This window comes from Aquarana catesbeiana, linkage group LG03 (genome assembly GCF_042186555.1).
Source record: "Aquarana catesbeiana isolate 2022-GZ linkage group LG03, ASM4218655v1, whole genome shotgun sequence".
NCBI lineage: Eukaryota > Metazoa > Chordata > Amphibia > Anura > Ranidae > Aquarana > Aquarana catesbeiana.
The window spans coordinates 585,707,810-585,723,234 of record NC_133326.1 but is presented as its reverse complement, the minus strand read 5'-3'; the positions used below and the strand labels follow the sequence as shown (position 1 = coordinate 585,723,234).

General features: G+C 41.1%; 1 protein-coding gene across 1 annotated transcript in view; it reads left to right on the top strand.

The window, feature by feature from the left end:
• Positions 1-15,425, top strand: part of ANTXR1 (ANTXR cell adhesion molecule 1) — a 284,719-nt gene that overhangs the window by 229,337 nt on the left and 39,957 nt on the right. Inside the window, exon 17 of the mRNA XM_073622022.1 lies at positions 79-159. Within this exon, the coding sequence (XP_073478123.1) occupies positions 79-159 (81 nt within the window). The remainder of the gene's footprint in view (positions 1-78; positions 160-15,425) is intronic.

Below are 15,425 nucleotides of genomic sequence, written 5' to 3'. Positions count from 1 at the left end.
AAATTTAATAGTATTTGTTCTGGTCTTATTAACTGCACAAGCATGACATCACAGCTTGTTTTCTTTTAATATTTATAGGGTAAGCTGGATGCTTTATGGGTCCTTCTGAGGAAAGGTTACAGCCGGGTATCCATTATGAGGCCTCAGCCAGGAGATAAGGTAAGGCTGCTGTATGCTGACATTCAACTGTGTCGGAAATGTGTACTAATGGAGTTTATTTTAGTATAATATTCTACACGCTGCTTAAATGGGCTGACAGTAAAAGCTAAACATTTTGACTTGACTAAAAACTCTATGTGTGTGATTGGCATTGTACTCATCTGCCCTGAAGATACCGTAATTGCAAAATGAACTACAAGGAAATTTTACAACAGTGGATAAAGTTAATATTGCCCATGGTTTCCATTTCTAACCTTTAGCAGAAAAGTTGGACCTGGCATTTGGCTAGTTACTAGACAAAAATTAAGATGCCTGTCCTGTGTTTTTCACAAATGGCCCCACAATGATAATGATCTATAGTTCTGTCCCTCACCCATTATTGTATGGTATATGATATTATATATGACTTCTTTGGTATATTTTGTACATATTTTCTCACATATCCAAAAGAAAAATCAACTCACGGTGCCTTACCTGTACTTTAAAAAAATCAATATATAGGCAAACTGCCACATCTTTGGAACCTGAAAATCACTACGATTATGAAAAATGTTTTCAGTAAGAAAGGATGATGATCTCATGTCTGTGGACAGCTGCCAAATGTCTGGTTGGATACCTTAGAAAACCTTGTTTCGATTGCTGTTTATTCCCTTAAGATTACCCAGCACAGTAACCGTCAACTATTTGTAAAGCTGTGGTAAAAGACATTGCGAGATGGTTAAATTGTGCTTACAGTACATATCTAACCATTTTCCATAATGTCTATGGACAGCTCTTACACGTCAGTATTGGATTCTGAAAGTATTTCCCAAATTGAGATACACGTTGTATTCAAACTAGGATTTGGAACCCATGTTGGAATGCTTGAATGCCCTCCACAAAGATGTATGCTTATTCGATTGCTGACTGCGGCAGCAGAATAAAAAATATGCAATAAATTATAACCCTGTGTTTGGTGTACTGCAATAACCCCTACTTCAGGATACTGCTGCTGCCCCAAATATCTGAATACAAGATATCAAATAAAAACTATGCAAACATGGGTCTTCGCTGTCTTCCACCACTGTGAACCACCACCTCGAAACTTGTCCGCTTACCAAATAGATAATCTCCAGATTATAAGAGGTTAGCACAGCAGACACACGCCTCGTGAACTCGACAGCATTAGAAGCAAACTCCTGGTTGGTAGCTCTCCCCAAAACTCCCAAACTCACTTGCCCCCACCAGGGATCTCCTTGCAGCACTCAGAAAGATCAAACCAACAGACCATGGCCCAATATCTCAAACCAGCAGTATTTATTAAGATAAAATGTACTTACAAATATCCAGTGTAAAAACAGCATGTAAACGTTAACACTGCCTGCCTGCGGTGTGCACAGTGATGTCACAAGCTAGCTCTGCCCATGCCGTCACATTTCTTTGCACAGTTTGTAGCAGCAGAATGTCAGAACCTTAAGTTCTGTTGTGAAATGACATTTGCATGCAACATTAAACACTCCCCCCCCCCAATTAAATGTGCCATATCTGCCTTCCTCCAGTGTTGTGTCCATGCTCCTCCAGCACCATGTAGAAGCTTCAGCCTTCTGGGATACATGCATAACCCAGGAGGCTTCAGGAGCCCAGGACCTCTCATTCTCACCTAAACAAGAATGGAGGCAGGGGGACAAGCTCTATCCTGTTGGGGGGGGGGGTCTTTTTTGAAGGCTCAAAAAACCCAGCATCCCTGGGGGTAAATTGGTGTTGATTTTCAAATGGTATGTGTTGGTCCACTTTGCTGCCTTATGAGCCACTGAGAAAATTTTTATGGCACTTACACTTTGTACAAATGTAACAATTTCCAGGAAGTAATTAAATACAAGCTTTTGTTGTTTGATTGTGAACATCTAAAATCAGGGTCACTCTTTTTCTGTCCAAAATGCTTGTTGGCCAGTGAGGGAGCATGGATGCAGTGACATCTCACTGGTTAGGCCATTAAGTAGGTGTATGCTTAGTGATCCTGTAAGACATTTATTACTTTAAGAGGTAAAGAGAAGTAAATAATTTTTAGAAGCTTTCCTTTGGGATAAGGCAGACTAAAATCTTGTCTCTATAGACCCAAGAAAAACAGAAGCTGGTGGGAGCCACTGCTGTTATCTTCAATGAAGTAATATAGTAATGATGAGAGTTACGAAATCACTGGCACATTGCCGGGATCTAAAATGTTTCTCCTTTGTTTGTGGCTATTTCAGTGGAATCTAAACATGAGGTCATAATTTAATTTATGTGGCTAAAAAGTTACATTTAATTCCAAGTGTTTAGTATTTTAGGACTGAAATACTGGAACAGACTAGCAGCAAGGAGATTCACAGATGCTTTTTTGGAAGGTTAACCCTTAGCTATAAAAAATCATATATACAGTATCTCACAAAAGTGAGTACACCCCTCACATTTTTGTAAATATTTTAATATATCTTTTCATGTGACAACACTAATGAAATGACACTTTGCTACAATGTAAAGTAGTGAGTGTACAGCTTGTATAACAGTGTAAATTTGCTGTCACTCATATGTCTATTGTGTGTATAAAAAAATGTGAAAGAAACCGCGTTGTCTTAAACAAAAAATAGTAGCTACCAGCACATCAGATAGTCTGTGAAAAAGTAAACCAAATAAAATAGTATAGTGCAGCGCTAATGCAATGAAAAAAACAGTGAAGATATCCCAGTGAGAAATTGGGGTATATATAAGTGCAAATACAATAATATTATTAAACCACAATATTGTTGAAGTGTAGATCAACAGTGATAGTGTATATAAAATTCATATAGTCCATATATGACATCAAAATGGTGATTATAAATGAATGTGAACTGGTTGTCTGTAGATAATCCACCACCGTAAGGAAAAAGGCTTACCAGACAGGTTAAACCCATCAAGGCGTATGCCTGATGAGTCAACCAAGCTTTTGGTGTAACACACCCAAGGAGGTACAGCAACCATGACTTCCAATGTAGACCGAATCGCATGTGGATCCGTGACGATTGTGACATCAGTGAGTATCCACCATATGAATTGCAACCGGAATTTGTGAGCAGTTCCCCAGAGGATGCCTTATTAGGATGAAACGTCGGGACGGGCTCTGCTGATGCCACTGCGTTGCTTTGATTTTATCCAAATGCTTTTAATGTCTTCTCAACTGTGAGTGACCATTTTAGCATTTTCAATAAATGTTTTACATCTAAACGGAATCACACTATGTGGCCCAATTTTTTCTCCTTTTGCCATATGTCACACTGAGAGGAACTGCTCATGAATTCCGGTTGCTATTCATATGGTGGATACTCACTGATGTCACAATCGTCATGGATTCACATCCGATTCGGTCTAGATTGGAAGTCGTGGTTGCTGTACCTCCTTGGGTGTGTTACACCAAAAGCTTGGTTGACTCGTCAGGCATAAGCCTTGTTGGGTTCAACCTGTCTTGTAAGCCTCTTTCCTTACGGTGGTGGATTATCTACAGACAACCAGTTCACATTCATTTATAGTCACCATTTTGATGTCATGGACTATATGCACTTTATATACACTATCACTGTTGATCTACACTTCAACAATATTGTGGTTTAATAATATTTTTGTATTTGCACTTATATATACCCCAATTTCTCATTGGGATATCTTCACTACTCATATATCTATTTCCCAAAGACAACCTCTGGATATGACGCTGAGCACATGCACTCAACTTCTTTGGTCGACCATGGCGAGGCCTGTTCTGAGTGGAACCTGTCCTGTTAAACTGCTGTATGGTCTTGGCCACCGTGCTGCAGCTCAGTTTCAGGGTCTTGGTAATCTTCTTATAGCCTAGGTCATCTTTATGTAGGGCAACAATATTTTTTTTCAGATCCTCAGAGAGTTCTTTGCCATGAGGTGCCATGTTTAACTTCCAGTGAAAAGTATGAGAGAGTGAGAGCGATAACAACAAATTTAACACACCTGCTCCTCATTCACACCTGAGACCTTTTAACACTAATGAGTCACATGACACCGGGGAAGGAAAATGGCTGATTGGGCCCAATTTGGACATTATTACTTAGGGGTGTACTCACTTTTGTTGCTAGACATTAAAGGGATTGTAAACCCTCAAGGTTTTTCACCTTAATGCATAGAATGCACAGAAAACCTTCTGTAGTGCAGACCCACCAGAGCCCCCCCTTTTTACTTACCTGAACCCAATCGTTCCATCGACAGGGAGGAGCACAGCAACTTCAGCAGCTGTCTTGGGTTCTCATTGGATAGATTGATAGCAGCATAGCCATTGGCTCCCGCGGTTGTCAATCAAATCCAGTGACACGGGAGCCGGAGGCGGGGCCAAGTCCTGCTGTCTGTGTCAATGATGTGGTTCTCCGAGGGGGCACTTGATGCAGGGAGGAGCCAAGAGCGCTCCTGAGGGACCCCAGAAGAGGAGGATCGGGGCCACTCTGTGCAAAACCCTTGAACAGAGGAGGTAAGTATAACATGTTTGTTATTTAAAAAAAAAGAAAAAGAAAACAACGAACCTTTTCCACCCCTTTAATGGCTATGTGTTGAGTTATTTTGAGGGGACAGCAAATTTACACTGTTATACAAGCTGTACACTCACTACTTTACATTCTAGCAAAGTGTTCTTCAGTGTTGTCAAATGAAAAGATATAATAAAATATTTAAAAAAATATGAGGGGTGTACTCACTTTTGTGAGATACTGTATATACTGTAAAATCTATCATTTGTATGTTAAAACGTTCATAAATTAAAACAATTGCAAAACACCCATACTGTTACCAGAGACAACCAGTGTGATTTTAAATGCCATTCTTCGGTTGCCAATAGACAGTGAAATATCTAAATACTGGTTATGTGCAGTAACTTGAATAATAAAGATGGAGTGAACATTGTAGAACTATAATAGTAGCTAAGTAGCTATAATGCCTAATTGAACAGCCTGAAGTTAGAAGCTGATTGGCTACCATGCACAGCTGCACCAGGTTCTGGGTGCTCCAGTTTTAGTAAATCAACCTAACAGTTCTTTAGCCTCCTTGGCGGTATGATTATTTCAGATTTTAGGTGCTGAAAGCGGTACAATTATTTTGCACAGAAATTTGGCATTTTATATTGTAGGCCTGTAATTCTTAGGAATAGTTCACTTAAATCTGTCCAAACAAGAGTCTAGTAGACATCCCGGGTATGATAAAGTTTGAAAAACGAAATAAAAAATTATAATATAATAAATAACTATAAATAATTAAAACACATAATAATATAATAATAATAAAAATTATATAATAATGTAATCAAATCAAAAACACTGAAATTTGCTCAGTTGCAGAATTATAGCTTTTATTACTTTTAGTGTTTGATGACGGATCTCCCCACAAATCACTATCGCTCAATTCTGCAAGTGATTATAATTTATTATCGCTTTTTTCTAGCTGGTCTAAAACCACTTTTGATGTAAAGGGACAGTTTTGGTTGCTATGGACAATCTCCAGTTTCCAGGCAGAAGGAACAGTTTTATATATATAAAACTGCATGCAGGACACTGGACAGACCACTAGGGACAAAGGGGATGTGTAGTTATTTGATACAGTACTGTAATCTGTAAGATTACAGTATGCTGTATCTATACTATGTGTTTCACTTTTGAATTTACCGCCGAACTCCGTCCCCGTGCGTCGCAACGCTCGCAGGGAACGGAGCTCGGCACTGTGAATCGAGCGAGACACAGCGGCTCGCCGATCACAGCGGGGAGACATCGCAGGATCCAGGGGACAAGGTAAGTAAACTCTTCCTGGATCCTGCGATGCAAGCCCGAGTCTGGCTCGGGGATACCGCTTTTGGTATGTAAAATCCACCCCGAGCCAGACTCGGGAATACCGCCAGGGGGGTTAAAGCGGGAGTCCCGCGAAAAAATTTTTTTTAGATGTCAGCAGCTGCAAATACTGCAGCTGCTGACTTTTAAAATAAGGTCACTCGCCTGTCCCAGGGTCCAGCGATGTCGGCACCCGAGACCGAACCGTCCCTCGATCCTCAGGTGCTGCCGCGGCCATTCTCAGTGAGGGAATCAGGAAGTGAAGCGTTGCGGCTTCACTTCCCGATTCCCTACAGCGCATGCGCGAGTCGCGCTGCGCTTTCTCAATGGTCCCCGCTATCTCCTGGGACCTGTGTCTTTCCCAGGAGACAGCAGGGGAGTGCGGGAGGGGGCGTTACTCCCATGGAAGTCTATTCCCGGAAGTGGGTGCAGATACCTGTCTTAGACAGGTATCTGCACCCCCCTCCCCCCTGAAAGGTGCCAACTGTGACACCGGAGGGGGGGAGGAATCCGATGAGTGGAAGTTCCACTTTTGGGTGGAACTCCGCTTTAACACAATATTATAAATAACTCCTGTGAATTTACTTTGAGCACCAATTTTGAATGTTAACTTGACCTCCGCAGTGCCTCTTTTATGAATATTATTATTATTATTATACAGGATTTATATAGCACCAACAGTTTGCACAAAGTTTTTTAATATGAAGGGAGTTTTTTCATTTTAAATTTTTTAATATAAAGGAAAAGCATGCCTGATGAATGGGGTCCTGCATGGCTCCGAAATGTTGCACTTATTCTGTTGTGATGTGATCTTTTTGCAATAAAAGTTTTGAACTGCAATTCAAGATCCATGGTGTGCTAGCGAACATGTGTATTTAGCTTACACACAGAGTCTGCAAGAGCCCTGCACTGCACCCACGATCTGCTGATTGTGGGCTGCAATGCTTTCCAGGCTCCCAATAAAAAAAATATAATAAATGCACAGTTTTTACCTGCAAAAAGATGTGCATTTATTTTTATTTTTTTTTAAAAGGTAAACTTACCCTTTAAAATACTTCTTTTGAACTTTTCCCCCATCTCTGATAAAGGGGGATTGTGTGGCACCTGAAATGCCTGGTTGTCCTTTGCCCTGCTTGAAATAACCAGATGAAAAAAACTTTGACCTATTATCCTTGTTTGTGTCTTAGCATGCCATATCTCTGTAATTCTTGAGGTACAAGGGTAATTGGGACTTTAAATGAAACACATGTATTCTTGTGCCTCCATCCCTGTTTCTGGAAATATAAGGTGGCATTGTCTGTCCCAGAAGTTGAGGTTGTATAGATCTGTGTGCGAATCAGGTGCATATACAATGTCCCCAGAAATATGAATATCTATCATAAATGGACAGACAATCCCAGCAAGCCTCATCACACAGTACCGCATGTTTTTGACCCCTAGACCTATGTAAGTATCTAGGACTTGAAACCATTTCCCTCCCCTATTTATCCTCCTTCTGATGTTTTGAGTCAAATACTAGATCATATTGGTATTTATGTCTTTTGCAGACATGTTTATGCATCCGCTCCTGAGGAAGTGGAAATCCATGAAATGCATCCAGCACTGTAGGATGCATTCGTGTTTTTAATATATGACCCATCTTTCACTTAGACCATACCATGAATTTCTTGTCATATTTACTATTCCCATGATATGGAGTGCAATTATCTTACATCTTGGTAACTGCAATGTGCTGCTAAGTTATTTATGTATATATGAATTACAATATATTTATGGCATGTATATATATGAAATTATTATTCCACATGTATATACCAACTGCAATGAGCTATGATATTCATGTCAATAAATATGTTAAGATATTTTTTACTAAGTTTTTGTCACTGGCCTCATCTAAAGTCCCAAACTCCCCCTTATATATCTCTGTAATACAATATTTATTTTGGCCCATTCTGAACTGCTCACCCTTATCTCCTTACCTAGCTAATAGCACCCTCAGTTAGCCATACCACTATTATGTTTTCCCTTCAATTACTGATGTAAAGTGTGAGATGATCAAAAAAAAAATCTAATGGAATTATTCTGCCTGTTTATCAGATTAGACTGTTCTAAGGTCAGAATTACTGGTGCTTGAGGTTAAGAGTTAAAATATCTTGCCCTTATGGTCTATTTCAGGGATATGCAATTAGCGGACCTCCAGCTGTTGCAAAACTACAAGTCCCATCATGCCTCTGCCTCTGGGTGTCATGTCTGTGGCTGTCAGAGTCTTGCTATGCCTCATGGTACTTGTAGTTCTGCAACAGCTGGAGGTCCGCTAATTGCATATCCCTGGTCTATTTGATTGATGTTCAATAAAATGGAAGCCCCCAAATGCATGCTGGGTTTTGAACATGTTTGTCTTTGTTCTTCTCCAATACCTGGTGAATTAATGGGTCTAGTAGTTTACACAGCCTAGATAAGATTCTTTGTTCTTTAAACTGGCCATACACTGATAGATTCTTACACTAACAGATTCTTCCATCCACGCTCTAAAGTGTGGATAGACAAATTTCCTGCTGTGCCTATTGTATTTTGACAGCTGGACCCGCCTACTACCAAAATATCCAAACAGACTGGCTGCAGTCAATTTTTTCAGCTGATTTTCAATCAAGGGGTGTCAGACGGGAGACAGGCTTTCACCCCACCCCAGGCACCATTGCATTGCTGCCACCTTTCTCTAGACCAGATCTTTTTTTTGCATTGATTGGCACTGATAATGTAAATGCTATGCATGCAGGTTGTAGTTACATGGTTCTGGCACTAGACTGCACTCTCTAGTAGTAGTATACATTGCGCATGCATCACAAGTGGTATACAAAAAAAGATTAAAGTAGAGAGGTAAATTATATTTTTCAGCAAAAAAGCTGTATTTTCCACCAAAAATTACCTGATGGCAATAGTGTTGGAGGGGGACTTCAGCTTTGCTTTAAAGGACTTAGTGTATTGTTTACTAAACTTATGGTTACCCCTCCCCAAGCTGTTTACTTACCCTAATTCAATTGCCATGGGCCATGGCCTACTTTTGACATCTTTGCCGAAAACTTTTTCTCCATTGTTGGCCAGATCAGTGCACTTCATCCCTATACTTTTGAATGAGGCTATATACAGAGTCTCCATATATGGCCCATTCAAGACTTTAGGTAGACTCTGGAGAAATTATCACTACCAATAATGTAAACACAGGAGCGAGTTGCAGTTCTGGTGCTAAGTACACAGCTAGAGAGAGGGTGGTTAGTGTGGTTTAGCTTTGTGGGGGATGGGGGGGGGGGGCTGTTGCTCAAAGTTTAGTAAAAAGGTATAGCTATACTATGATTACCATCAGACCTTCCATAGAAGTCTGTTTGTTGGGACTGGTGGACCCGTTGGCACCCAAAAAGGTGATCCATACGCTACTTTCCTTGCTCTTGTATTGTGCACGTAGAATAATCATTCTGTCTTGGAAGAAACCGTTGGCCCCTACCATTGTGGCTTGGAAGGCGTTAATAAATAATTCCTTACCGCTGTACAAAGCTACGGATCTTAGTAGAGGGGTACCAACTAAATTTGAAAAGGTGTAGGGCGGTTGGATGACTTCAGATTAACTGCTCATTGGTTAAAAGTTTATACTTATTTACCTTATTCCTTATTTACCTCTATACAAGAAAATGGTCATTAACTGGTATGGTCTGGAGCTGCATTGTTCACTGGTGCTAGTGTATTATAGTGCTGACTGTGAAATCTGTTTTAATGTTTGTAACATTAGTATGAAAATTTCAATAAAAAGAATAATAAAAATAAAAGATATAGCTCTGCTTTAAGAAGATGCTACTCATTACAAAATCTGATGCAAAAATCTTGTTTTTTATTTTTTATTTTTTTTGCTTTATGTTGGTATTGCTCCCTGGTGGAAAGAGGTGGTCATCACAGTCCCAAAAAAAAGACCTTTTCCATAATTTTCTGCCTGACTGCAGTAAAGAGGATGAAAAGAGGGGGGCCGGGTCACTATCAGTCACAGCTGCTTCCAATAAAAATCTGAGCGCAGGTCACATGGGGATTCCTGTGGTTTTCTCACATGTTCGGAAGCTCAACATTCTCCATTCCTATAGTCATTAATGGAGTCATTTTATAGTGCTTTAGCTGCAAAGCAGGAAACCAGGACATGTTATAACTACAAAGGGTTACGTATCGTGTTTATATAGATTGGCTACAACAAAACAGTTTAGAAAAAACAACATGAATAGCGCTTGCAAAAAAAAGGTAATATGTTGGTTCTCGGGATTATAAATTAAATACACATTAGTGGTTGTTTGTCAACATTAACACAATGACATTTTTCTTTGTGTATTCAGGCATGCATCTGGTTATACAGTTTCTTTGCTTAGTTACAGGAGAGCCACATGAATAGCTCATAATGCAGTTAGAATTTTATTATCCTAATTTTACCCCAGACACCTACAGCCGGCCATAGACATTGCGATTTTCCACAGGTTGCAGGATGCTAACAGGCTGCAGGAAAGAAACTTGCTCAATTCCTCCATCCACACAATCAGTTTTGATGGCGGGATCCCTCCTGTACAGCTATTGTGATCCTGCCAGGGGAGCACACAGTGCCTATTGCTAGCGGCTGTAGCTGCTGGCAATAATCGCATGAAAAATCTGATAGGCTGGTTGTACCCAAGTTGATTGATTGATCAACTTGGGCAATATCAGCCTCCCCACACATGGTTTAAATATCGGCTGGTCACTGCCGACCTAAGCAACCAAGACGTAGGACACTGTAGTCATGATATACTGTTTGTTTCCTATGTAGACACTCCAGTAAGAAGAAAATAAAGGCTTTTAGCAAAATGAAGGCCTCTTGACCCCCTCCCCCCCCAATGGAAAGAGCCTTGACATTACACAGAGGGTTTAAGTGTCTCCATCGGGATTGGCTACAAAGATGTGGGGTGATGGAGCAGACCTTGAATTCTAGAATAAGGCTACGTTGAGGCACGCCCTACTGACCTGAGGAACTTTAGCATTCAGAAGATTTGTCAGCCCACCCACTCTGAGATGTTTATCACAGCTTTATTGGCAGCTTGACCACGCCAGCGGTTAACACTGCCCTAATGGGCTATTTCCTCAAGTGGAATTTTGGGTCAGTCTAATGCCTGTCTAGAAAAAATATGTGAAATGTTGCGCTACAAGTGAGTCAAAGTAAAATAGAGTACAAATCAGCAGCTAGCATCAACAACGTGATAAGTTGTTTAAGAAAAAAAAAAAAGAAATATAAAATGTAGCGCTTTTGGAACTTCAGCCCCCCGGGATCACCTATGGGAGTGGATGTTCAACTAGTGAGTCAAAAATGGTGAAAATAGTGGTATGCAAAAGAAAACTGAGAGTAATATGTGCATAGATACTGACAAGAAGACTCATATGTGTGTAACATAAACGCATGAGAAAATCACATGTACAAGTGATATACAAACTAAAAATAAAAATGATAATAAATCTATGGTAAACAAAGAGCACATCTAAGAGCTCCTCTGTGTGGTGCTGTATAGTCTATTCAAAAAAATATTTTGAAAGATGTTTCTTCTGGTGTTGATAAATATGAGGAAGCAGACTTCTCCATGCAGAAACCACAGGTGTGTATATGGAGGTTCCAAAAGCTCTGCATTTTATATTTCTTTTTTGAATGCCTGTCTAGCACTGATGGTAAGGAGAAGCATCTTAAACTATACCAGGTTATTGTTCACATGTACTCACAGTATACCTGTGACTGGACCTGGTTAAGTTGTTGTTGCTACATTTGAGCAGAGCTGTGGACTTGCCTTTTCCCAACTTAATTAGCCTCTGTGTCATCTTTGGACAAAGATACTGTTTGCATATGGTCATGACTGAGCCTATGTTTCTCAGCTGTCATGAACATTAAACAGCGATAAAATAATTTATTTTTCTACACTTCTACTTCTGGGTTCAATTGCCCATGCAATATGGTTGCTTTTCCCTTTTGCATGAGATTTTTCTGTTCATGCAGTTTTACGAGTCTATATATCTCTATATGTTTTATAAGCACTTGCTCCATATAGCACTCCGATAAATGTAATATGGCGGCATCCAAGCTGCAGTTGGGGAAGACATCATGTTACTTTATCTGTGCCCTTTCTTTGATGCTTCATCTGGTGTGTAGGTAATGAAAGGTAGATGCGCTGTTACAATTTAAAAATACTATTTTCAATAGTATTTTTTTGAGAAAATACATATGAATTAAATGGAAGTTATCTCTCATATTTGACTGTTGTTCATCTTCAGGGTATTCATAAATAAAAATACCCATTATCCAGTATCTGTTGCTTTGCCCAGTTTTTATATGGACCCTGAACAGGCTTAAAAAGCTTCAAGAGGCCTCCAATAAAACTAAGTGTAATTGGTTATATTGCAAAATTGTGATCAGTTAATGCCTTTCACAAAGAATGATCGTATAATACAAAATGCATATATATGGTAGCATGAGGATTAAAGGATCATTAAACATTTAAAAAACTTCTTGTGTAGTAACCAAGCAAAATAATCAGGATTTGTGAGACACGTGGCTTGCATGTGTCAAATGAGTAGCAAGCTTGGCCAAGCAAATTCATGAGCTTCCGCATAAAAATAATGAAATGATCCACAAGCACATTTTTATAAAGCTCTTGCAATGTACGGTTGTTCATAAGTGAACAACATGTTTATTACAGTATGTGTGGCAATAACTATTCAAAGAAGGAAAACAGTTAGAAAAAATATCTCAACCATTAATACACAGTTAAAGTAGTTATGTTGACTTGTGGTTGCATAACATCCTGTAAAAAAAATGTGCTGCAAGCAGCAAAGCTAGGGGGCCATTCACATTAATGTGTGTAAAAAAAAACATATATTTTTAGGAGCATTTCCTTGTGTACATAGGCATTTTTTTCTGAATTCAGTTCTTTCTCATACAAGTTGATGTGAATAGAGAAGCAGCTCAGTAACAACTCAGAAGCAGAACCCAAAAGAGCTCCAGATCTATTCAAATCAGTGATGGCCGCTCCACTAGGGGTGCAGCGGCGCCGCCCCCCTAATCCATGCGCCCGGCCCCTAATCTACATGCAGGGTGCCAGACGCATGGATTTTAATGGGATTTTTTTTAAGCATATGATTGGAGCCTGAGGCTCTAAGTGGCTACAAAAAAGGGTGGGCGCTATATTCGCTATTGTCTTCCTGCTTCTCTTCCCGGCAAATCAGGAAGTATTCGGCCGATTGGGAAGATGCTGACGCTGCCCACGACCTAGATGGAGCAAGTACAGGGCTGGTGGGCCGACGGGAGAGCGATGGGGGGTGGTTTGCCGATCGACAAAGTGACGGGCGGGGTGGGGGGGTTGACTGACTGACCCACCGACCGACCGACCAAACATGGGGGTGGTGGTGGTTGATTTGTTTGCCTCCCCCCCTCATGGAGCACCAGCCACCACTGATTTAAATGCATCAGAGATGTCAGTCAAAAGCAAGTAAAAGCAATTCATACACCAGTTGAAGACATACAAAAACATCTTGCAATGACCTGCTGATAAGTCCATGCATTTTACCTGCTATTTTGTGAATTTTGCACCCTAAAACTCAGCTAAACTCACCAAAATGCATGAATAATGGATAAGAAAATTCATAAATTTTTAGTACACAGCAGTGTGAATGCCCCCCAAGTCAGAGTTTGTAAACTGTTTTGGAGTACAAGTTGGAGGTATTCATTACCTGGGAATTATAGATACAATGAATAATGAGAAGAGAATTCTTTAGAGCCAATAGAGGATTTGGTGTGTGCTTAGACAGTACATCACGTATGCTCCACAACACTCTAGAGCACGTGTGAAACACAAGGCCCGCGGGCCATTTCCTGTGGCCCTTGTACCCAAGGATTTTTTTCAGCCACTGGAATGTGATGGAACTCCATTCCGCCAACTCTGGCTCTCATCCTCTGCTCCCCACTCACCACTGTCACTTGGCTTTCCTCTTAGCGGGTCTCACAAATCCCTGCCTGCCCTGCACTTATGGTGCGGACAAGGAAAATGCAGATGCAGGTGCAGTGTGGGAGGGGGCATCACATGGTAAGCAGCACTGTGATCCGAATCTATGCCTGGGTGCACAGATTTTGATCAATGATCTCCCTGCAAGAGAGAGAGAGGCGGTGCTGCCTACACTGCTAGGAGGTATTAGAGCTGAACCCGGCACTCTGCATTGCACACCCCTAAAACCTGCACTCTGAATGTAGTGCATGCCTCAGCCCTGCACTCTGTACGCAACGCACCCCTGAACTCTGTATGTAATGCACCCCTGAATTCTGCACCCTGTACGTAGCACAGTCCTGAACTCTGCACTCTGTAACTAGCATACTCTTCATCCCTGTAGTCTGTACACAGTGTACCCCTGAACTCTGCACTCTGTACATAGTGCTCTCCTGAACTCTGCACTCTGTGCGTAGGGTACCCCTGAAACTGCACTTTGTACATAGCACACCCCTGAACTCTGCACTCTTTACACAACGCACCCCTGAATTCTGCACTTTGTGCATAAGGCACCCCTGAAAGCGCACCCCTGAACCCTGCACTCCGTATGTAGCACACTCTTCATCCCTGCACTCTGTACACAGCGCACCTCTGAACTCTCCACATAGTGCATCCCTGAGCTTTGCACATAACACACTCCTGTCAATCATAGCCAGTGAGCCAATGAGAAGAGAGAAGGGGCAGGGCCGAGTGGCAGCTCCGTGTCTGAATAGACACGCAGAGCAGCGTCTCGAAAGCGAGCTTGCTCGGGTGCCCCCACAGCAAGCTGCTTGCTGTGGGAGCACTTGGCAGGAGGGTGGTGCCTGGAGTACTGGCGGGGGACACAGAGAAGAGGAGGATATGGGCTGCTCTGTGCAAAAACACTGCACAGAGAAGGAAAGTATAACATATTTGTTATTAAAAAAATGAATAAATAAAACTTGACTATAAAATCACTTTAAGTTCCTCCACCTATTCTCTGAGAAAAAAAAAGTGCTGGATAAGTATATAGTCTTATGCCCCGTACACACGGTCGGATTTTCCGATGGATAGGACCTTGTTGTAGGAAATTCCGACCGTGTGTAGGCTCCATCACACATTTTCCATCGGATTTTCCGACACACAAAGTTTGAGAGCAGGCTATAAAATTTTCCGACAACAAAATCCGTTGTCGGAAATTCCGATGGTGTGTACACAAATCCGACGCACAAAGTGCCACGCATGCTCAGAATAAATAAAGAGATGAAAGCTATTGGCTACTGCCCCGTTTATAGTCCCGACGTACGTGTTTTATGTCACCGCGTTCAGAATGATCGGATTTTCCGACAACTTTGTGTGACCGTGTGCATGTAAGACAAGTTTGAGCCAACATCCTTCGGAA